Genomic DNA, 25,988 nt, shown 5'->3' on the forward strand with positions numbered 1-25,988 from the left:
GTGAAAACAAATCTAACCAGACTAAATGTTTACAATGTAACAAACATATGAAACCTGGCTCAGATTCTGCTCCGGACTTTCAGGTGTGAGAACACCAATTTAAAAAAATCTATAGGCAAATGCAAGCTTTCTGCAAATCCTTTAAACGACTTACTTTAGCAGTTATATATTTTGGACAGTTTCACTAGTTTTCTAATGTTTCTAGTGCCTGTTTTTTTTGTCTGAAACTTTATAGCTATAGCTGTGTGGGGCTCTGATTTGCACTTGTATCCTGTGGCCAACAACTAACTGATAGCATTATCTGTGGTGTGTTGGGTCATACCACATTCTGTGCTGAGGTGAAAGGGGTTCTGATTACTCCGCCGTTGAGCTCTTTAAATAAGTATAGTATTGTGTTTATAGACTACAATAAGTCATACTGTGTTATAGTCCTGGACGATATGACTTTAGATCAATATCACAATTAAATGTATATTTTACAGAGTTTAGTTTTTTTTGGTACAAGCTGTTTAAGTTGCTGAGTTGGCTTAGTGTTGTTCACTTGACTACATGCAGAGTAGTATGCTTTTGAGGTGACAGTACATTGTACAGACAGTACAGTGGGGCAAAAAAGTATTTAGTCATCCAGTCAGTTCTCCTACTTCAACTTTAACTATGAGACAAAATGTGAACAAAATCCAGGAAAATTCACTGTAGGAATTTTAAACATTTATTTGTAAATTATGGTGGAAAATAAGTATTTGGTTACCCACAAATAAGCAAGATTTATGGTTCTCACAGACCTGTAAAAACGTCTTAAAGAAGCTCCTCTGTCCTGCTCTCGTTACCTGTATTAATGGCACCTGTTTGACCTTGCTATCTGTATAAGACACCTGTTCACAGCCTCAAACAGTCAGACTCCAAACTCAACCATGGCCAAGACCAAAGAGCTGTGGAAGGACACCAGGAAGAAAATTGTAGACCTGCACCAGGCTGGGAAGAGTAAATCCACAACAGGCAAGCATGTTGGTGTGAATAAATCTACTATTGGAGCAATTGTAAGAAAATAGAAGACATACATTGATAATCTCCTTTGATCTGGGGCCCCACGCAAGATCTCATCCCGTGGGGACAAAATGTTCATTCCTCCTTCAATCAGTGAGAGAATTGAGGATGGAACATGGCTGAGTTTTCCAGCATGACAATGATCCCAAACACAAGGAGTGGCACCATAAAAAGGATTTCAAAGTCCAGGAGTGGCCTAGCCAGTCTCCAGACCTTAACCCCAAAGAAAATTTGTGGATTGAATTGAAAGTCTGTGTCGTCCAGCGACAGTGCCAAAACATCACTGCTCTAAAGGAGATCTGCCTGGATAAATGGGCCAAACCTTGTGAAGACTTACAGGAAATGTTTGACCTCTGTTATTGCCAACAAAGGTTGTTACAAAGCATTGAGTTGAGCTTTAGTTATTGACAAAATACTTATTTTCTGGATTTATTTTCTTATTTGTCTCTCCTAGTTGAAGTGGACCTATGATGAAAATTACTCTTTCAACTTTCTAATTAGGAGAACTTGCACAATCAGTGGCTGACTAAATATGTTTTTTTTAGAGAATTTATATTAATAAATGAAAAACAGAGCTAACAAAGCTGTAAAAGACATACACGTCATCTAGAATGAATTTGGGAAAGTTCTGGAGCACAAATGGAGAGTGGCTGACATAACATAAATTAGCTGGGTGGTCTCTGTTTGTTGTTAGCCACATTAGCTTGAGCTTGTCCTGTAATAGAAGCCAGGGCTGTTTGCTAAACGAAGCTAGATTGTATCTCTAGCATTCCATTGCTAATGGCATTATTATTGACAGTGTACAATTACCTAAATCTTTAAAAAGATATTAGCCATAGCATTGGAATGTTATGTAAGAGAGGATTTGTGTGTGTGTGTGCCTTTATCTTTTGCTAACTATAGAAAAATGACCAGAACCACTGACTGTAACTCAGTGCAGAGAACCATAGGAAGAAACAGCCAATATTCTTTGCACATATGGATAGCTCTTACTTGGAGCCTCATCGTGGGCCTCAAATAGGCCTAGCTTTTGCTCTGCTGCTTCACGGCTAACTCACTCCACTTGTTGCTATGAGACGGGCCGGCATAAACGTGTGTGTGTGTGTTGCTCAAGTGCATGGTGGCCTTGCTGCTTCCCAGCCTGTGTTATGGAGGAGGTGAGGACAGAGAGCAGGAAAACAAGAGACGAGAGAAAGGGGTAGAAGCGAGAGAGAGAAATGAAAGAGTGGGGGAGGCTACTAGTGAAGGAGAGAGAGAGAGTGCTGCACTAAGTGTTCCACATTCGCTTCTGTAGAACTGGTCCATAAAGCTGTACTTTCCTCATAGCAGCATGACTCACAGCTGTTCATCAGCCATATTGTGAAACTTTCTGCTGATGGGTATAATATTGTGTAAATACGACCTTTATGGTGACAAACAGCAGCATGCTGGCTCACCAGTTTTACTTCCCACCAGGTTAATGTACGGTAGGTCTCAGAATTGGGTTTAACTAATGAGTAATAACTTTTATTCATGACTAAGAAGACTCATCTTCATTGTAAACATTCAGAAGAAGTTGAAGCATCATTCAGTTTCCAACACAGTGGAACAGTGGAGGAATTCTAATTTTAAAGGTGCAATTTCTCCAAAAGCATATAGTACTTGGCTTTTTTTTTTAAATACAGTAGGTCACTCCAGGTTGCATATACATGCCGTATGTGAAAATGTTTTTCAACCCATATTGCCTGTATTAACCAATACAATAAAATAAACAAAATTAATTAATCAGAAAAAGCCTCTGGACTGACATCAATCCGTTAATTAGGATTCTTTACCTCACCCCCTTGGCTTGTGATCGCCCACTGCAGAGGGAGCATCACAGTGCTGTAAGCCAAAATCTTGTCATTATTCCTGCCCACTCCTCCACAACCTAAACAGGAGCATCAGAGCATTTTTTTACCAAAAAATCTTCAACCTCTCTGGGCACCCATTCATACTAGAGACCACTGGAAAATTAACGAAGCAACAATGAAATTAGACCATTAAATAAAAGTCTTAAATGCAAAATCTGATTAGACCTGTGAAACACTCACAGGCGTGCATGTTATCCAGATGCAAAGTTCTAAATCATACTAAACATATTCCAAGACCAATTTAAGGATCCTTTAATTTTTGTTTTCAAATGAAATACAAGCGTTTTGATTAAACAATGGAGGGTTTATTCAAAGAGTACAACTTGTTGATTCAGAGTTCTAAATCACATTCTAGTTCAGCTTGGTTTTAGAAACAAAAATAAACCAATGTTTAAAATATTAACCCTAAATTAAATATGAGAATTCAAAATTTACTTTATGTCCAACAGAAGCGAAGTTTCAGAATTGTGTTATCAGAGGCATCCTGTGTGTATCTGACATAACGTTGATGTAATCATACAACACTCATGCAGACTTTGAAAGACTTTTGAGGACTTTTAGTCTTTCATCCTTTTCTTCACTCCATTATGACATGGTCTCTTTGTACAGTTGATTGTGTCCCACTCCTTGCCTTTCTCTTTCTCATTACAGAGGAGTTGGCTCAAACCTTTTACCCTAAGAACAATATCTGCTCTCTTTAACACAACACTACAGTTAATCTTAGTTATTAAGATCTTGTCAGTTACAGCTCGCTGCACACTCACTCACACACATACTCACTCACTCACACACACACACAAACACAGTGTACAAATGATCATGGAAATTGCATTTTATAGGCAGAAAAAATGAAAATAAAAGTGGTTCAAGTTATATGTGAGCCATGCTTACTCAACTAGACCAATAACCAGCCAGTATATTCTCTAATCGTAGCACCTAATACTTAACTGGATAGTATGAAGCTTGATTTAAAAAAAACTACCTAGCTATAATTTACTCTAATAAACCACCAGGCTTGGTAATATGCAGCTTGGTAAACACTTGACTAAGTTGCATGTAGCTTAAGCCCCTGTATATATAGCAGAAAGCTTAAGGAACACTTGATTATATAGCATTTAGCTTGTGTAGCATGTAGTTTGATAAACACTTGACTAAGTAGCATGTAGTTTGATAAACACTTGACTATGTAGCATGTAGTTTGATAAACACTTGTCTGTATAGCAGATAGCTTGAGGAACACTTTACTATATAGCATTCAGCTTGTGTAGCACATAGCTTTATAAACACTTGACTGTGTAGCATGTAGCTTGTGTAGCACATAGCTTTAAAAACACTTGACTATATAGCATGTAGCTTGTGCAGCATGTAGCTTGATAAACACTTGACTGTGTATAATGTAACTTGTACCATGTAACTTTATAAATGCTTGGCTTTTTAGCATGCACCTTGTGTAGCATGTAGCTTGATAAGCACTTGACTGTGTAGCATGTAGCTTGATAAAAACATGTATATGTTGCACGCAACATGATAATTATTTGTCTATTTAGCATGTGGCTTGATAAATACTTTACTATATAGCTAGCAGGTAGCTTGATACACAATTGACTATGTGGCATGTAGCTTGTGTAGCATGTAGCTTGATAAACACTTGACTATGTAGCATGTAGCTTAATAACCTCTAGACTAAATTGCAGGTAGCTTGATAAACCCTAGTCTATTTAGCACGTGGCTTGATAACGAAGGTTTCTGTTTACCTTGCAGTTAAACAATCAGATATCATCTATTCTTGTTAGCATTGCCCCAGGTTAGCAATACTATCAATGCCAGTTAACTACAAGGCACTAAGTAGCATGTCGCTTGATAAACACTTGACTACGTAGCATGTAGCTTAAACATTTGACTGTATAGCAGATAGCTTGAGGAACACTTGATTATATAGCAGGTAGCCTGTGTAGCATGTAGCTTAAGATTATGTAGCTTGTGTAGGACATAGCTTTAAAAACACTTGACTGTGTAGCATGTAGCTTGTGTAGCATGTACCTTGATAAACACTTGACTGTGTAGAATGTACCTTGATAAACATTTGACTGTGTAGAATGTAGCTTGATAAACACTTGACTGTGTAGAATGTAGCTTGATAAACACTTGACTATGTACGATGTAACTTTGTAAATGCTTGGGTATTTAGCATGTAACTTGTGTAGCATGTAGCTTGACAAACACTTGACTGTGTAGCATACAACTTAATAAACACTTGTCTATGTAGCATGTAGCATGTAGCTTGATAAATACTTTAGTATATGGCTAGCAGGTAGCTTGATAAACACCTGACTATGTAGCATGTAGTTTGTGTAGCATGTAGCTTGATAATCTCTATACTATATTGCAGGTAGCTTTATAAAACCTTGTCAACATATGGCTTGATAACCACGGTTTCTGCTTTCCATTTACCTTGGATGTCATACTGGAGTTTAATTTGCATACCTTAAATATAAGATATCATATATTGTTGTTAGCATTGCCCTAGGTTAGCATTGCTAGCAATCCCAGGTATCTACAATGCATTAAACAGTATTTTTATGCATCTAAACATCATGGGAACATGTCCATAGATAGACATTGGACAGTACTCTTAACTTGTTCTTAACTTGGGGTTGGCGAGGCTCTCCCCACTTTCAGAGTAGGAAATCCAACCTGTAAGAGAATTCCAGTTAAATGTCCTACTCAAAATCAGGAATTTCGTGCTTCACAGTTTAAATGGAATACACCATTAGTTGCATGTAGCTTGAACACTTAGCTATGTAGCATGTAACTTTATAAACATTTGACTATGTAGCAAGTTGCTTAATAAACAATTGAGTGTGTAGCATGTAGCTTGATAAACATTAGGCTATATCGCATGTGGCTTTATTTACATGTGGCTATTTGTAGCATTGTAGCATTATGTACCTTGATAAACACTTGTCTCTGTAGCATGTATCTTGATAACTCATGACTATGTAGCATGTAGCTAAGTATACACTTGGCTATGTAGGTTGTAAAACACTTTGACTTGATATCGTATAGTTTAATAAACATTTGACCGTGTAGCATGCAGCTTGGTAAACACTTGGCTATATAGCATGTAGCTTGATAAACACTTGGCTATATAGCATGTAGCTTGATAAACACTTAGCTATATAGCATGTAGCTTGATAAACACTTAGCTATATAGCATGTAGCTTGATAAACACTTGGCTATATAGCATGTAGCTTGATAAACACTTGGCTATATAGCATATAGCTTGATGAACACTTGGCTAGATGTTACATAGATTGATTAAAACCTGTCTAGTATGTAGCTTGATAAACACTTGGTTATATAGCATGTAGCTTGATAAACAATTGGCTTTATGTCACTTAGTTTGATAAACACCTGACTAGTATACAGCTTGATAAACACTTAGAAATATAGCATGTGGCTTGTTAAACACTTGGTTATATAGCATGTAACTTGATAAACACTTGCTATATAGCATGTAGCCTGATAAACACATGGCTATATAGCATGTAGCTTGATAAACACTTGACTATATAGCTTGTAGCCTAATAAACACTTGGTTATATAGCATGTAGCTTGATAAACACTTTCTATAAAGCATGTAGCTTGATAAACACTTGGCTAGATGTCACAGTTTATTAAACACCCGACTAGTATGTAGCTTGATAAACACTGGTCTGTGTAGCATTTAACTTGATAACACATGACTATGTAGCATGTAGCTTGTAAAACACTTGCCAATGTAGCAAGTAACTTGACAAACATTTGACTTGATATTGTATAGTTTTATAAACATTCAACTTGATATCATATAGTTTAATAAACATTTGACAATGAACCATATATCTTGATAAACACTTGGCTATATAGCATGTAGCTTGATAAACACTTGGCTATATAGCATGTAGCTTGATAAACACTTGGCTATATAGCATGTAGCTTGATAAACACTTGGCTATATAGCATGTAGCCTGATAACACTTGGCTATATAGCATGTAGCCTGATAAACACTTGGCTATATAGCATGTCGCTTGATAAACACTTGGCTAGATGTCACGTAGTTTAATAAACACCTGACTTGTTTGTAGCTCGATAAACACTTGACTGTGTATTATGGAGTTTAATAAACTACATAATATACTTGTATATATTTTATCTAAATGAACACTTGACGCTGTAGCCAGTAATTTGATTAGCTAGATGTTGTTGAGTATGATCAATGCAGATGATGCACTGTGTGCCAGTCAGAGTGTAACTGGTGAGATTCCAGTATCTATGTCCATCTCTGGGTACAGTCAGTATGGTGTAGATTTGTGGGCGGAGCGTCTGAGGCGGAGACTCATGTACTGCAGGCTGATGTGAGATCAGCGCTGCGACTGTGTATCGGCGGGAGTGTGTGTTGGTGCGGAGTGTGTATCAGCAGTTACTGAGTGTGTGTTAGTGCTGAGTGTGTGTGAGGGCCCTGGGGGACACAGAGCTGGAAACCCAGCGTCACGACTCAGAGCAGCAGTGTCACACACGCGCGCATCTGCAGAGAGAGAGGGAGAGAGAGCAAAAGAAAAGAACGGAGAGTGTAGAGAGAGATATAGAGAGGGGGGAAGAGATAAGGGAGAGAGAAAGAGAGTGAAAAGGAGATAACGAGAGAGAGAGAGTGCAAGAGAGAGCAAGAGAGGGAGTAAGGTAGAGTGGGTAAGAAAGACAGAGAGAAAGACAGGGAGGGAGAGAACGAAAGAGGTGGGGGAGAGAGTGTGAGATAGATGAGAGAAAGTGAGATTAAGGAAAAGCGAAGGAGAAGGAGAGAGACATGGGAGTGTGGGAGAAAGAGTAATAGAAGAGAGAGAAAAAGAGGGAGAGAGAGTACGTAAAAAGAAAGAAACAAGGAGGGAAGGAGTGGTGGGGATGATTCAGAGAAAGGGAGAGATAGAGAGACCTAGAGAGAGACAGAGATAGATAGAGAAAGCCCCAAATGTCGTAAGCTTGTAATTTCCAGTGATGTGTTATTTTGACTCTTTGCGTCTTGTGCAAGCACCACAGACACACACACACAAACATACACAGAGACAAATGTATGAACACACATGCACACACACACAGGCATGCACACAGACACAGATGATCTTCATGATGGCTGTGTTTACCTGTGCATGGCTCCATGTGATGTAAGCGTGTGTGTGTGTGTGTGTGTGTGTTCCAGGCTTGCCCAGAGAACATTGTGCAGTGTTTTGTGTTAGTCGTGACTGCTAAAAAGCAGTTAGCTGATGACAGGACTGCGTTGCTAGGCAACCGGTGTCATGAGCACGGAGAAGCCTCTCATAGCTGGATAGTGATATCGGCTTACACACATACACACACGCACACAAACGTGTGCAAGCACACACTTCAAACTACAGCCTACACTACAGCACCGTGCACACAAACAAGTGCAGCAAAATACGCAGATGCACACACACACACTCACATATATATATATATATATATATATATATATATATATATATATATATATATATATATATATATATATATATATATATATGCACACACCTGAGAAGTTCCTGTACATTAAACTGTGCGATTTTTTGGGGGGTTTAAATAATTAATTACGGTTACACCATTTATTAAAATTACGTTTTATTCTGGCTAGACAGAAAAACCACTTGAGTCGCATGTAGCTTAATCAATGCTGACTAGCTAGCATTTGTTCAGGAGGCATTTTCCTTAATAAACACTTGATTAGAGACTGTGTTGTTTGATAAACACTTTACTGGTTAATGTTCATCAACACAAGACTAGCATAACTCAATATAACTTGACTACGTAGCATAAACACTAACTTTGTTTATCTTCATAAACAGTAACCTAATTTATATATAGCATAATAAACACTTGCCTATCTAGCAAAAACATGTACCTAGTTTAGCTTGATAAACACTTGACTATGTAGCATAGACATACCTAGTTTAGCTTGATGAACATATGACTATGTAGCAATAACACTTACCTAGTTTAGCTTGATAAACACTTGACTATGTAGCATTAGCATGTACCTAGTTTAGCTTGATGAACACTTGACTATGTAGCAATAACACTTACCTAGTTTAGCTTGATAAACACTTGACTATGTAGCATAAACACTTACCTAGTTTAGCTTGATGAACACTTGACTATGTAGCAATAACACTTACCTAGTTTAGCTTGATAAACACTTGACTATGTAGCATAAACACTTACCTAGTTTAGCTTGATGAACACTTGACAATGTACCATTAGCATGTACCTAGTTTAGCTTGATAACACTTGACTATGTAGCATAGACACATACCTAGTTTAGCTTGATGAACACTTGACTGTGTAGCGTAGACACCAAGTTTATCTTGATAAACACTTACCTAGTTTAGCTTGATAACACTTGACTGTGTAGCATTAGCATGTACCTAGTTTAGCTTGATAAACACTTGACTATGTAGCATAGACACATACCTAGTTTAACTTGATAAACACTTGACTATGTAGCATAAACACCAAGTTTATCTTGATAAACACTTACCTAGTTTAGCTTGATAAACACTTGACTATGTAGCATAAACACCTACATAGTTTAACTTGATAAACACTTGACTATGTAGCTTAAACACCAAGTTTATCTTGATAAACACTTGATGAACACGTTTAATTTAATAAACATGTAAATAAGTCATTGACAGTCCATTGATAAACCTTTGAGCATAGCTGGATAAACACTTGAACAGGTAGTGTGTGGCTTTAAAAGCATTTAACTAGGTAGAGTGAAGGCTTACCTTTTCTAACTAATGAACATTTATTATGTGTTTCACTGCATATGTATCAGATGGTTAAATAAAATCGTAAATACAACTTAACACAATTTGGTTGCTTGTTTACATAAGAAATATCAAATGGAATGAATTTATATTAGTCAGCTAAGAGTTGGAATTTAAGTATGTTAAAAAAAATCACATCTTTTAAAATCATTTAGTGTAAATATGACTGTTCGATTGCAATTTACAAGTAGTACAAACCGTATTTCCCAGTTTTCAACACCACACACAGCTGGATAAACAAGTGACTAATATACACTTGACTAACTTTTGTTGATGAAAATTGAATATGTAGTGTTATCTTGACAAAAACACTTGACTAGGTAATAAACATGTGACTAAAGTGGCATAGTGTAGTTTACCCTAATGAACACTTAGCTTAGCAAAAATCTGTCTCTACATAGCTTACCTTACATAGCTTACTTGAGCAGAGCTTGTATCCTAGTATGACACATGACAGTTATGTTTAAAACCTAAATATGAATGCCTAGTGTTTTTAACCAGAATAATTATGCATTTTGCAAAAAAGTCTTGTGTACACTATGTAATTTGTTTTTGCGAAAATGGCTGTGCCTAGTGAATTTTCCGTTCAGCTCCTGTCAAGATTTTATAGGCATACTGAGCAAATACTTTCCCCATCCCTCACCATCAGTTTTTTACCAAATTTTCACTGGGTTGAGGGCCAATAGAGGACATGTAATCCTATGCATCAGATGACCAGGCAGTTTGACCACTTTAGTAAAATTGGTAATACTATTAGATCGGTCTTTTGGCTTTATGAACAATTATGGCAATTGTGGGCGTTGCCTAAGCAACTTTGCCCAAAAATTGCTTATTTGTTAGGGATTAAGCATTTGTCAAAATTCATATTTTGTTACAATAATTTAAAAAATAATGTATGCTGTATCTGGCTGTTATAATATTATGGTAATGTATGCTAGTATTTTGAGTTAGTTTGGTATCAATCACTTTTTTTTTACTTGAGATTTCGAGAATGATAACATTGTAAACAGTTGCTTAATGTAACATTAGGTATGTAATTATAATGTTGTTATGCATGTATGATAGTATTCTCCAACAGTCATTCAGTCATTTCAGTCATTCTTTTACCTCAAATGACTCCTCCTTAACTTCAGTTAAATATAACTGTTAGCCATATCCACTAACCTACAGCTAAGCCTTCAGGTTTTTGTTGGTTTAGCTTTTATTACGGCCTTGCTTCTTCTTTTGTTCCTGTCCCTGTTCTAGTACAGATATATAGAGTACCATGTAGCTCAGTAAAGCTATTTTTTGTGACAAACTAACTGAATACTGATGACAAAAACTTGTGTTGAAAAAATTAAGTCTTGGTTAGTTAGCTAGGTAATGTTAGCTAACAGGCTAAGGGCTAACACCACAGCACAGATTGTGTTTCAGTCACATGAAGCTTAAATCACACAAGTTTAGAAAATAAAGCTTCAACCCCCATCACACTAGTGGCATTACCTTTGATTTGAACAGAGGACACTGCTAAACATACAACTGTTGATGACCTGTGTTTTGTCCCATCTGTTTTCAGGGTGCCATGTCAAATTTGTCAGAGAGCGCCCCCATTCTGTGGCCATCCTAAATGTACATGAGTGCATGAGCTATTTTGACCTGTATTAGCTAGACACAGAGCAGAATTTTGTCTAGTAGTCGAGGCTCGGATGCTCCTGTATCTTCTGCCGGACGGCATCAGAGCGAAGTGTCCGTGTGAGGGATGGGTGGGGTCGTCCACAATGCAGGTGGCTTTGCGGATGCAGCGTGTGGTGTAGAAGTCAGTGATGGAGTGTAGGAAGGCTCCGATGATCTTCTTAGCTGTTCTCACTATCAGCTGTAGGGTCTTGCGGTCTAAAGTGTTGCAGTTCCCAAACCAGACGGTGATGCAGGTTTAGGATGCTTTTTACAGTCCCTCTGTAGAACATGGTGAGGATTGGAGGTAGAAGATGTGCTTTTCTCAGTCTCCGCAGGAAGTAAGTATGTAAAGACACGTGACCTGGCCAGAAAAATACTTCTTCTTTCTGTTTAGAAACAAAATAATACGGACTTTAACCACTTTTTGCCATTTTAACTGCAAATCTCAAAAATTATACATGTTAAATAATTTTAAAGTAACAATTCTGAAGTGAGTGAAGGTTTAAGGTACTTTATCCACCTCTAGCGCCTAACAGCACTTCATCCCTACGAAGTGAGAAAAGCTTCTGTATAATCTCCAGCCCCTGTTTCTGGTTTTCTTCTCTTGTCATTTTAGTTACACGTTTTACTTCCCCCCAGGTTATGGACTGCTTATTTGCTGCATTTGGTCAGGTCTATCTATCTATCGACCGACCGACCGACCGACCGACCGACCGACCGTCCGACCGTCCGTCAGTCAGTCTCTACCATCATCAATGCAAGATCTTGGTGAAAACTTTATGCAACATTGATTCAAATAAATCTTGTGACATTCCAAAAGCTTATTGAAACAATGCCACAGTGAACCCCTTGCCACAATCAAAGCTAAAGGCGGTCCAATGAAATATTAGAGTGTGTGACCTTTTGTTTTTGATGGCATCTTTTTTTTTGGCCAGGCAGTGTACAGCCTGTGTATGACAGCAACGGGGGCACCTTAGTAGAAGGACTGTCCACAAACCTTTGGACAACAGGTGAAAAGCAGTGGCATTAGTGTGAAAGCAGCGTAACAGATAGTCATTTAGTGATGTCATAAAGTACACCTTGTTTCCTGTTTTTTCCATTAAACGTTTCCATAAAAAGATGTTTTACTGTATTAGGGAATAATTGGAGTGTGCCAGTGAAAATCTTCCAGACTGTCCTGTTCAGGCAGTTACACACAAGAAGATGGGGTCACTCCCAGCATGCTGTGTTGCATTTGAGGAGAAATGCAGCCTTATTATTTCCCTGTGTGTGTGAGACGAGACTGTATGTGAGTGTGTGTGTGTGTGTGGGTGTTCACAAGGTGTGTTTGAACTTTTTTGTCCCCGTGATTTTTATCGCTCTTTGACACCCACGTTCAGAGAGAGAGAGAGAGAGAGAGAGAGCGGAGGGATAGAGAGAGATATATAGACAGAAAGACATAGTGAAACACTTACATATACACAGATTTTAAAACACAATTCTAGATTACACTGAATCTTAACTGAATTATTGATTTCTATCCTTTTCTCTGTCTCGCCCCCTGCAGGACTATATTGTGTCTCTGATATCGCCTGTCCAGCGGCACCGCGAGCGCCTGACCCTGTGGCTGCAGCGGCGCCTGCACTCCCTCCGTGCCGCCATTGAGTACGAGAGCTGTGCGGTGCTGCAGGTGAGAGACCATGCTCTGGAGCTGCAGGGCGGCCCCGCCCAGGTGACAGCTGCATGTGCCATGCTGCAGCGTCTCAAGATGGAGCACCGTGGACGGTGCCGTGACCCACAGCCTGCGCCCTCGCCCACAAGGCAAGGCTCGCCTGAGGAGGAAGAGGAGGAGGACGAAGGAGAGGAAGAGGGGAGCAGCTCAGAGAGTGAAGGGGAGGCGAGGTCACGGAGTGGGAGCTCGGGAGGCGGAGCTGCTGAAGCCGGAGGAGGTCGTAAACGGGAGCCGCTAATGGCTACGAAACCACACCGCCAACTTTGCCGATCACCATGTCTGGACCGTCCCAGTTTTAGCCAGAGCAGTACGCTACAGGAACTACGTGCAGAAGATGCACGCTCGGACTCCGCCCACAAAATGTTTCCTACCTCTGCAGGCCACGCCCCCTTCCAACAGACAAGCAGCGAGAGCAGAGACTACCAGACCAAAATGGACTTTGCGCTAAAGCTGGGTTACTCAGGGGAGCAGGTAGAGTCTGTCTTGAGCAAGTTAGGCCCCAGTGCTCTTATCAATGATGTCCTGGCCGAACTCGTCAGGCTTGGTAATAAGGGTGAACTGGAAGCCCAGGCACCGGTCAATTTGGCCAGTCTGGCCCCCCGAGGCCCCGGGGCCAAAGAAGCAGTCAGTCCAGAGGTCTCGCTTGAGGAGGAGACAACGGACACGTATGATAACCTACGACCCATCGTTATAGACGGATCCAATGTAGCCATGAGGTACGCTAAATTGTCATGCCATAATTTAGTATATAGTTTTTTTCTCATTTTTAAGCATTTCTGTTGGTTCATTCATCGTGAATATTTTTAGTATAAAGTAAAGAACAACCTTCAGTAAGATTCACCCAATGTCAAAAAGTCAAATATAGCAAAATTAGAGATAATGGGTATCTTGGAAACATTTTTTCTATAAATAGTTTTACTTTTAAAATAAAAACTGGTGGATTCTTACAAATAATCTAAATGTTTTAGAATAGTTTTTTTAATAAAGATTTCTGTTAACTAATTTCAAACATTTACACTATTTTGATAAATAATAGATTATTCCATTAGATTTACTGATGGTGCATTGTTGTAAAAAGATGCATAAATGAGCCCAAAATAAGAGTGTATGGCCAACTTTATCAGCCAACTGCTGATGCTGATTTTTTTATTAATATCCTTGGTGTGAGCCATATGCAACTCTGGTGCAATACTGCCCCCAGTCGGTTGGATGGGGATAGGCAAGTGGGATAAAAAGGAAATATTTTATTATGAAAATTCTGAACTACTTTAGAGAATTAGGAAACATAGGGAAGCATTTTATTTTACTACGCACAATATTGCTAGTAAAACCTGCTGTTCAAATTATCGGTAATCTCTAGTATCTGCGGTGTGTGTCAGTCCTAATCATACAGGACCACTCCACTGCAGTGCAGTTTTCCCTGCTCCCACCTGAGTCAGCTCATCAAGGGTTTAATAACTGTGTAACATGCTGTGCAGAGAGTGTTGGAGAAGGGAAAATATTAAACCACAGTACAGAGGTCCTCTGGGACCCCTCTAAAGGACACTTACACGTCACTGACCCTGCTCATTTTACGCAGGTATGAGTAAACACCCTGGAGCTTTCGCATCAACACCTCATACACCAGCTGCCTTTTAAATTATGCACTGTGACTTTCATGTACATTAGAACGTTCCTTCTTCTGTAAATTCTGCAGTTTGTATGGATCGAGACACAGCTGAGCATAGTTGAGATACTTTCCTGCTCTATTACAGCAGGTTCACCTCAGCAGTAAACTGGTAACTGTAAAAAAATTGTTTGGCTAGTGAAAAACCTCTTCTTTATTATCCCATTTTGAAATTAGCATCAAAACAGTCATTTAAATGAACTAAATCTATTGTGAAAATGACTATGCATGTAAAAATAGCAATATAATGATCTTTATTGTTATTGCAATAAGTCACAGCACAATATAACACACTTTTCTTTTATGACTGTATTTTGTTTATTTTAGATACTGTCAGTACCTCCAGAAAACCATGACCATGAGAAAAAAAGATTAAATAAAAATATTATTAGATTTAGATATAATATGTGTGACTTATCAATCAGCCCTGTTTGTCTTCTTTTAGAAATTTTTATGTGAGAAACGCTAGTTTCTCACTTAAAAAAAAAGTCCGAAACTTATGACTAGTTTCGGACTACACAGCAGTTTTTAAGTGGAGTTTTTTGTTCAGAAGAATATAAAATCTATGACTAGACCTAATCCTTCTGTACCCCAAAATGTTTTCTCAAAATGCTCATTATTTCTCCAGAAGCTAATTTAGACTAGATTCTTTTGACATTTATGGTTACAATAGCTTACAGTCAATTAACAATAATAAGTAAATAAGTTGTAAAAGAGCATCTTGATTGGGTTGTCGGGAAGGTGAACTGATGCATTGACACGTGCGTAGCAGCATGTGGGGGCGTGTGGACTTGTGCGTGTGTGAGTAACTTGGTATCCGTGATGCTTTGTAGCCATGGAAACAAAGAGGTTTTCTCGTGCCTGGGCATCCAGCTGGCGGTTGATTGGTTCCTGGAGAAGGGACACAAAGACATCACCGTGTTCGTACCGGCGTGGAGAAAAGAGCAGTCCAGACCAGATGCTCCCATAACAGGTTTGTGATGGTTTACTGGCACATTTTTTCCATGTTTATTGGGCAGGATAATAATTTAATAAAGTGCTCGTGTAATAAAGAAAGATTAAAGAGCTCCGAGTGGTCCAGCGGACTAAGGCACTGTCACTACGATCCAAGGATCTCTGGTTTAAATCCTGGATCATGCTGCATTTCTCCATCAGCAGCCAGAGTCTGAGAGAGCAAAACTGGGTGGGCACATGTCGCTTTCTCCTCACACCACTCCTGGTGTGATGCTGTCCAGCACAGGCATCTGTTAGCTAATGTACGTATTGACATGTTCCATGCAAAACTAGTAAAAGCAAAAGGAAATTTTATGAGAAAATTGAGGACATTTATTTTTGTTGTTCTTTTGTTGTGCCTAGTAGTCTACATTAATATTCTATTTGTTAGGAAAATCTTACTAAAGTAAAATTAAGTCAAATAATTTATTTGGGACCCCATCTAAATAAATGAAAAAAACTGCAGCTGTGATCTGCTGTTAAAAATAGACCTAATGTGGACTTGCACCTCTGTTTGCAGATCAGGAGATCCTGAGAAAGCTGGAGAAAGAGAAGATCCTGGTCTTCACCCCGTCTCGTCGTGTCCAGGGCCGGCGGGTCGTGTGCTACGATGACCGATTCATTGTCAAGCTGGCCTGTGATTCTGACGGCATTATCGTCTCCAACGACAACTATCGGGACCTGCAGAACGAGAAGCCGGAGTGGAAGAAGTTCATCGAGGAGAGGCTCCTCATGTACAGCTTTGTCAATGACAAGTAAGCTCACACCGTTGCTATGGTGACAGGGTTCTCTCTCCCTTGTTTTGTTTCTGCCTCTGCACACTTGCTCTCGCACTCTCCAGCCTAAAATAATGCGGTTTAAAGGCCTTTGACGTGCACAAGACGTAAATGCATCCAGGACTGTAGCATTACACGCAGTCTTTACACTGTTTTTTTTGTTTGTAGGTTTATGCCCCCTGATGACCCACTAGGGAGACATGGTCCAAGCCTGGAGAATTTCCTACGCAAGCGGCCGGTGGTACCTGAGCACAAGAAGCAACCGTGTCCTTACGGTCAGTACAGCAAAAGTAGGAAATGACGTTATATGTTACTCTACTCTTCAAATATACCCACAAAGTTTCATTCCTATATCCGACACCACTGCATTCAAGTATGCTTTGCTGTCCCCTTTGTTCTTGTTTCATCTCAGGTAAGAAGTGCACGTATGGTCACAAGTGTAAGTACTATCACCCGGAGAGAGCTGCTCAGCCAATGCGTTCTGTAGCAGATGAACTCAGAGCTTTCGCCAAACTCTCTGCTGTTAAGACCATGAGCGAGGGTGCTCTTGCCAAGTGTGGCACCTCTGGTGGCACTGCAAGAGGGGACACTTCAGAGGCCAAACGAGTGGCGCCAAAGCGGCAATCAGACCCGAGTATCCGCTCGGTAGCATGTGAACAGGAAGAGCGGCTTTGTCCAGCCCGGAAAGCAGAAGCAAATTCCGTCCCATCCTTAGTGACTGCTCTTAGCGTTCCCACCATGCCACCTACAAAAAGTCATGCGGCCGGTGCCTTGAATACCCGGTCCGCAAGTAGCCCTGTGCCGGGGTCACTTCACTTCACCCACAGCTCGCTAGAACACACCAGCAGTATCCAGTACCCTCCTATCCTTGTCACAAACAGCCAGGGAGCATCAGTGGCATACAGTGAACCTTTCCCCAAATACGATTCTGTGGTCAGTGACCACGGCTATTACTCGATGCTTAGTGATTTCTCCACCATGAGCTTGGGTAGCATGCAGGACAGCTTCTGTAGCCTGGAACAGCCTGATCCAGCAGGGGTAGGGGGAGGGTATCCCGGACGGGGCTCCAGCATGTGTCCAGAACCTGGGCGCAGTCATTCTTCTGATTCCTTCTCTTCCTACAGTGGAGAGATGTACTCCATGGAGGGCAGTATGGACGACAGCATGAAAGGCCCATCTGCACAATCCCAAGTGCAGTCATCCGCCCAGACTCGCTTGCAAGCATTTGCACACGGTTTCCACCACGAGGCTTTGACAAGGGTCCAAAGCTACGGCACAGATGAGCCCAAACCTGGACCGCGCAAGCAATCTTCAGCTCACCTTGTGCCCCATGCGCAGCATGCTGTTGTAGGAGCTCGCTCCAGCTGTCCTGGAGACTACCCCCCTCTTTCCCAGAACGTGCTGCCTTCGTCTGGCCCCACACAGCAAGGGAGATCCCTGGGAATGACCCGCATGGACAGCATCTCGGACTCCCGGCTATACGAAAGTAACCCGCTGAGGCAGCGCCGACCACCTTTGTGCCGGGAGCAGCACGCAAGCTGGGATCCACTGCCTTGTGGGAATGAGCCTTATGGGTATGGTGGTTACGGACTGGCGGGAGGACTCATGCCATGCTGTGAGCGTGTCATGGTGCGCAGTATGCCGGAGAAGATGGAGCAGATTTGGAGGTCTCCCTGGGATACCCCACCGGGCCCACCCCCAGGACCTCTCGGGCCGGCAGTTGAACCTCAAGAACGCCACCCGATCCCGGAACAACAGTACCAGACTTACCGAAACCTCTGCAATATCTTTCCAGCATACGTAGTCCACTCGGTCATGGAGAAGAATCCTCACATGACTGATCCCCAGCAACTAGCAGCAGTCATCGTAACAAGACTGCGGTCCTGTCATTGAATATGCGGGAAGAAGGGAATGGAAGGAAGAAGAAAAAGGACTGTTGTGAATACTTGAGCACGGCATTTCAGTCCTGGAAGTCAACAGCCAATCACTTGAAGATAATAGTCATATTTATTTCCACACCATCAAGGGTTTTTTGGTATTATTACCATGATTAGCATTATCAGTGCTACACCAGTTAGCATGTTCTGTTCAAGCCATACTTAATGATAGACATTTTACCCCAATAGAGATTCACCGGTACCATCTACTAAAGAGCAAGAAGCCTAATCAGGCTTTGATTAAAGAAGGTTTTAATGTTGTTTAAGCATTTTTTACATTTCTTTATGTTTGTACCATTTTTCTTTGCATATTGGCCTGCAGAAAATGCACTTATGCAGAAGGAATGCCAGTGGCAACATGTTTCAGCAAGTGAAAGTGAAGATCTGGGATCAGGTCCTCTTTACTAATATAGTAGTCTAATAGTAATACTAATTACTAGTATTAGACTGAAACCCTATGTGATGCTACCCTGCAAGTCCTTTTATGAAAGCCTGAAGTGATGATAGTGGTTCTACAATGAGTAGGCAAACTTTATCCACAAGGAGAGGAGTGAATTGAGTGAGATAACTCTGTATGGGGAATTAATTTTACACAGAATGAGTACAATTGTGTATTCACTTGCACCAGTGTAAATATTGTGACATTTAATTTGCCTTTTGTGTGAATAGGTGGAATTTCAGAATGGAGCGCAAACTCTCAAGTACCTCAAAGCATGAACATTGAACTTTTGAACTTTTATGGCCTTATCTCGGTGACCTCCCCACAGGTATTGATGTGATTGTTTTCGGGTGGTTGTGGAGGTCACAGTTTGTGTTTAGTATTTGCCAATGAGCACTAGCAGTATTTAGAGCAATTATGTTTTATCAATGCTACATGTTTGAGGCTACCCTCCGATGGGGGGTGGTATTTCGAGTAGAACACCACTGACCTGCCAAAATGTTGTGCTGTTGTCCCTCCTTACTCACAAAGCCATTTTTAAAAGAGTATTTGACGCTGCTTAACTAAGGCCAAAAAGATCATCATCAAAGTGTAAATGACTTAGAGATCTAGAAATATTAACGTTTCATGACAGCTAGCTACAGTAGCAGCTAGCAGGTTGAGTGCTACAACCATGTTAGCTGTGTTTATTTTGATGTGTCATGCTAACAGCAAGTATTGTGCAGTAACATTACTGATGCTAAAAGAAGAATTCCCCAAGTGGTTTTTGAGATGTTTACATGGTTTTAAAGCTACAGGCAGGTCATGCATTTTGGTAATGCATTCATTTGGAGCTGTTCTAGATGCAGCGTTTTTCCAAGGCTGTTCTAGTAAATTGGATGAAAATGTAAAATATGCTATACCAATGGCAAATGTTCATCCAGGAGATGATTTGGAATGCAATATTTTTACGAGCCTTTTTTCAGGAATTGAGTGGGGTAACATCTGCCAATTTACATGTAAATTTAGCATTTACAAAACATAGTCATTATAGCTTTAAACAGCTCTGAATCCATGCATGTGATGCTGAAGTGAGAGCGTGACACTTAACTGGCTTATTAGCCAATTAAGGCTCGTAATGACGTAATTGTAACTTAATTATAACTTAATGAAATGTGTGCGTTAAGTAAGGGCAGAGGGAAATGCGTCTCATCAGCAAAATGCTTCTGAAGAGCATCTATTTTCTGATTTGTGCTGGGAGACAACACCTCTGCCCTTCTTTGTATATTAGCACATCCTAGGAGAATCTTTGAATGTTGCAAACCCAGAGAAGTCTGGGTGGAAACTTTATCTCTCTTTTTTGGGTTCTTTTGTTTTGTTTTCATGAGCGCAGGTGGGGCCCTGAGGGGTTCTGTTACTGCTCGTGGGAAGGTGTGACACACTGCCTACCTGTTTCTCCCTGTGCGATACACACACACACGGAACACCAGGCTGTCGTTGGGTTGTTTCTTGCATTTGACTGACAGGTCGCTTGCTGCCCTTCCCCTTACGCCCTGTTTTTCCTTGCAGCTTTTAAACTCTCCAACATCTTTAACGCAAGACTGAGAGATTGTGGATTCAATTTCTATTGATTAATAAGAAGATACTCTGAAGCAGGCACTTCATGCCATTCCAAAACCTGACTGAGCTGTGCTTGGTTAGTTTGGATAATTAATGCTAGTTTGTAGCATAGATCAATACACTGACATGTCATGGGACAGGAGCTAGTATATGTGTGGGGCATTCTGCATTAAATGTGGAGGTGATTTCTGCCAGAATTGTCTGTTGTCTGTTGGCATGGACAGTTCTAGCCAGACGTCTAGCTGACCTCGCTCAAGCTCGAACAGTAATTTACGTCGCCTTGCCATGTTGCACACTGGCCTGTAAGATAAGATATAAGATAGCACCTTACAACTTATAACTATATAGGTGTAGGTGTTTCTAAACCATCCCTTAAGGCAACACTTCAACATCAGTTTACATACTGCTATCCCATGACTTTTGGCATGCCAGGTATGAAAAAGATATAATTTAATGTAAAATAAAATGTACACAGTTTACTCCCTTAGACTGAATGTTGGTAAACAGACAAAACAAGATAAGCATGCCAAGTTTGCTTTGATAGTTCGTACTAGGGCTATGAGGCTAATGTAGCTAGCACATGAAGCTAAAAAAAAAAGGACAGCAAAAATATAATATAGGGCTGCAACTAACAATGGTTTTGATAATATATCATTTTAAAAAATGTTGATTGTTTATTAGACCAAAAGAAAAAAAAATCTAAAGTTGATTTCCAGCATTTATTTAATAAATCAAACTGTTTTTGTACTAATGCTGTAATTGTATAAGGAACACAAACCTACTGTTATTAAAAATATTAGTGTTTGCAGTACAAGAATTAACCTGACAGTTATATAATTATTTAGTTAAATTATTATTGTTTATTGACACAATAACAGTGTATGTAATGTAAATATACAATTAGCTGTGATTCTCAAACATTTCCATATAACATCAGAAAATACTTAAAATGTATTATTTAAAAACTGTTTGAAATAATTTTCTTTTACTCTGAACGGAACTGCCTTCATATTAAGGTAAAATAAAAACTCGCTAAACGTGAGATATAAATTTACTACAAAATGAGATGTCTTGTTTAACTGTTCTAGTAGGCTCTGGGAACATAGACAATATAAATAATATAAATAATATAATTACAAAAACATATAGTAAAAACTACGGCTTGTTTTGGAAATAAAAGTCTAGCTTTCCCATTCAAGGTGGAACTTAAGGTGGAAGGAAATACTCGGTGGGGGGATGCTAAGACTAACTTGATAGCTAAATGTAAGTGAGATAAAAAATGTACTTAAGGTGAGACATCTTGTTTAACTACTGTTCCAGACTGTATGAACACTGAGTGAGGGAAACTGTTAATGCTAACATTAGCTTCACAAAAGCTACAGCTTGGTCGACTTGCCACATTCAAGGTGGAAGTGAAAACTCAGGGGAAATGCTAATGACTTGTTTGCTAAATGTGAGTGAGGGAAATTTGTTAAGAATGATTACTTTAACTATTTCAGGCTCTAGTAACACTGAGTGAGAGTAAAAACAGAACTAACCCATGTCTCCAAAATGGGGTAGCAACTGTACTTTTGTCTATAATAACAGACCAAAATAATCGGTTAATAAATTAGTAAATAAGTTGTAATAAATTAGTAATTAATATACTGTATTTTTTGCACTATAAGGCACACTGTCAATAAAATTTTCTGGTCTATTTTCATTCACAAGGCGCACCAGATTATAAAACATTATTTTTAAAGTCAAACAAGTGTTGGATGTTAATCTACACAAATATCTCTTTTAAAGTGCTCCTGTTTATTTACAATAAGCTTACATTTACAGATTTCCACTAAGGCTAGCCAGACAGAGCTACACTGAGGAACCCTGAGTGTTCCGGTAAGCCGGGGCGATATTAGCTAGCGGTTTGTCCCACATAGCTTGATTTAACATGGTAAACGGGAAGGCTACAGCCCCATAATACTGACCTTTGAACGTCGAAAGAGTTAACTAGCGCTTAGCACGGTTAGGGGGTAATGCTAAAGCTGCTCCAGCAGTGCTTCCTGGGGTTAGCAGCAGGCTCCAGTCCCATAATACTCACCTCTGAACGGCAAAACAGCTAGCTCTTAGCGCGGTTAGCAGCTAATGCTAATACTGCTCGAGTCTCAGTGGTGGAGAACTAAACTGTTGACCTAAACTATAACGCTACACTTTAGCGGAGTAACTTTACTGTTCCTTACAACCTGACTGGTAAAATTCATACATAAGGTGTGCCTTATAGTGTGAAAAATACGACAATAATTTCTAGGTATTTTACTTGTGTCTGATTCCACAAGCAGAAAAAAATAGATTTTTAGCTTTTTAGCTAAATAAATAATTACTTACACAAGTAACAGCATATGTTTTTTGCAATTTGAAGAGATTACTTAACAAGTTGGCATGGTTTGAGGTGGGTGTGGGATGATTTATTGAGTTATCATGCTAACACCATGATGTTAGTTAGTTACTTGGTAGCTGCATTAGCCTTGTAGCATTAGTGCAAAACTAAAAAAGCTCAGTTCAGACACCCAGCATGTCATTGCTGATCAAACATATTTGAGGTAAGAAGAAGAAAACTGTGTACATTTAGAAAAAATATAGGAAAAGTAATTTTTTCTCCTTCAATTTCCTTAGGGATCCTCCTAACTGCTTTGCCCCTGAAGCTAGTAGCGTAATAACAAAAGGAAAGTTGACTTTAAGAGATTTTAAGGTTGTAAATGAAGCTGAATGTCCAGCGCTAACCCTCTAAGAAACCTTTCATCTATATTACGCTCCCAGTTTCTGCCTCCCTCCACTCGCAGCAAGCTATCACGCCTCAAATGTCTAGAAACGACCTTTGCTTGTTGATACAAATTGTATCTATTTCTTGATTGTAAAAAAATTGAGCTGTACAGTATCATCTATATACATATATATAAATATATATAGTTATATAAAAAGCTTAGTTTTATTTAAAAGGATAAAAGAGACATTAATGCCATAATGTTAGTGACACTATGTGTCACTAGTGTAGCCCATACAGAAGGCTTCTTTCCTGCCGGGCAGACATCTATAGACAGGGATCTCTCTCCCTCTATCTTCTTCTCTTTCTCTCTCTCTGGTTCTGTCCATGCACCCTCACCTCATACCTGTACACACCTCTATGTTTGATATACTCAGTAAAGTAGGGGTGCATGATATATGAGCAAACAGTATTTTACTGATAATTGGGAAAAGTTCATTATTGTTATTTGTGCGGTTTTCTTATTGGTGTAATATTGGAATTACTGCCAATAATTATAGCTGGTAACTGGTCACTTAATTTGTGGCTGTTCCAAATCACTTTTTAGAATATAAATTCTAATCTAAATTCTAAATATCTAATCTAATAAAATTTCATTCTTTGTCATTACATATGCATGGGGAATCACCAATGTTTGATTTTCCAAATACACATTTAAAAGTGTAGCATTCCAAAACCCAGATGAATCACCTAATGCTAATTGATGCATCAAAGATTCAGAATCACAATCAGAATTTAGATTCATCCACAGCAAGGTGTTAATTATCTGTTATCATTATTGGTCTAGAAATTCCATATATTTTCTGCACCATTCAATGAGTGTAAATTCTCAGTAGAAATGGAAAATCACTCCAGCAGGAAGATTCTGCAGCATCCTGTGACTTCACCACTGCCCACGTCTCTCTCTCTCTCTCTCTCTCTCTCTCTCTCTCTCTCTCTTTCCCTCTCTCTATTCCTCTCTGCGTTTTACTCTCTCTCTGACGTATTGATCGGGGGTGACATACACACTTACACACAATCTGTGTGCTCCTGTCCAAATATATAAATATCTATATACATATATATATTTTTTTCCTTTGTAAATATTGAAAAACAAAAATTTAACCACTTAGATTTGCACAGTATTAGTGCTTTTTACAAACATGCACATAAACACACGCACACACAAATGATGTACCAGCTATCCTAAGCAGGATTACACACACACGCACACACACACCCTGCTGCTCACTTACAGACAAACACACACACACACACACACACACATATGGGTTGCCTTGACAACCATAGTTAGCTTGGGTTCTTATCTGTGTTAAGAATAAAATCAATTAATTACTATGGAAATTATGGACTTTGTGTATTCTAGTGTGGATTTATGGTGAACTCAGCTTTTTTCCCCCTTTTTATACTTTTTTTTTTTTTAGCACATACCGTCAGAGCATGGAGGCAAAGTTCTGAATTGTATGTAAAAACAGACAGACTGACCTCACAGGCTGGTCTAGAGTGTTGTATTGAGTTAACGCGCACACACACAAACACACACACAGACGCACACACCTGCCTTATATAGTTAACCTTCCGAGTGTGTGAACTAAAGACAGATATACAAATATACATAAAACTATGTACACACAGCAGAGCCTTTGCCAATTACACTACCAGTGTTTATACAATTATGAATAAGAGAAGGTTTCTTAATGCTGCACAGAATTTAATTTGGAACATAATGAGACAGTGGCATTTATCATAAAGTTAATATATTGATTATTTACAGAGTAATGTAAATCTATATCTAGAATTTTACATAATTTTTGTGGTAAAAAAAATCAAGGACAAAAAAAATATTTGGCATCTTGCAGTTCCCAGACAATTTATTTGGATCATCTTATCATTAAATTATTTGTAAACTAAAAGTAAAAAAATATATATATATATGTATCTCTAATGTACCAGCTAACACAAACACTCACACACAGTAGGCTAACGCATCCAGTCTCAGGAATTAACAGATTTATGAACAGAAACTTTCACGAAAGACAGTATCCTTGATGTTTGCTATAATGAAATGATAATTGCGCTTTTCAAAAAGTCCAATTTGTGAATTAGTGCAGATGACCTCTTACTTGTGTCCTCAAAATCAAGTCCAGCTGTTTTCTTTTCTTTTATCGTATTGTGATATTTTTTTTTTTTTAGATATTAATATTATTTTAAAATTAATTTTGCACTGTTTCAGGTTGGCTGAGTGATTTGAACACTTTGAAGTCTCGTGTTGTAACAATGACATACGGTAGTATGTTTTATTCTCCGTTGAATGAAACATTTGCTTTTTGAAATCTGTTTTAAAAATGACGAAACGTGAACCCCCCCCCCAAAAAAAGATGAACGAACTTTGTAACTCTTTGGGTCTGTAGACTCAAACAAAATGTAAGTCTCAATGACAAAATGTGTTTGTTTTCTTCAATAAAGCCAAACCCTATTGGTAAAAAATGTGATTTTCTTTCTTTTAGAAATAATAAAAAGTACATGTAAAAACATACCTGTACTTTTCTTTAATAGAAATGTACAGGTGAGTATCAATTAATGTTACTTATTTCAGTA

At 39.2% G+C, this 25,988-nt stretch overlaps 1 protein-coding gene across 2 annotated transcripts in view; it reads left to right on the plus strand.

The window, feature by feature from the left end:
* The window catches only part of zc3h12b (zinc finger CCCH-type containing 12B), a 28,132-nt gene extending 2,820 nt beyond the window's left edge, over positions 1–25,312 (plus strand). The window contains exons 2-6 of one of the 2 annotated variants that reach the window (XM_007256402.3): positions 13,016–13,896; positions 15,680–15,819; positions 16,360–16,594; positions 16,784–16,905; positions 17,028–25,312. In XM_007256402.3, the coding sequence (XP_007256464.2) occupies positions 13,016–13,896; positions 15,680–15,819; positions 16,360–16,594; positions 16,784–16,905; positions 17,028–18,508 (2,859 nt within the window). In that variant the 3' untranslated portion in view covers positions 18,509–25,312. The remainder of the gene's footprint in view (positions 1–13,015; positions 13,897–15,679; positions 15,820–16,359; positions 16,595–16,783; positions 16,906–17,027) is intronic. The other variant, XM_007256403.3, reaches the window with a different exon arrangement.
* Positions 25,313–25,988: the final 676 nt, after the last annotated feature.

This window comes from Astyanax mexicanus, chromosome 1 (genome assembly GCF_023375975.1).
Source record: "Astyanax mexicanus isolate ESR-SI-001 chromosome 1, AstMex3_surface, whole genome shotgun sequence".
NCBI lineage: Eukaryota > Metazoa > Chordata > Actinopteri > Characiformes > Acestrorhamphidae > Astyanax > Astyanax mexicanus.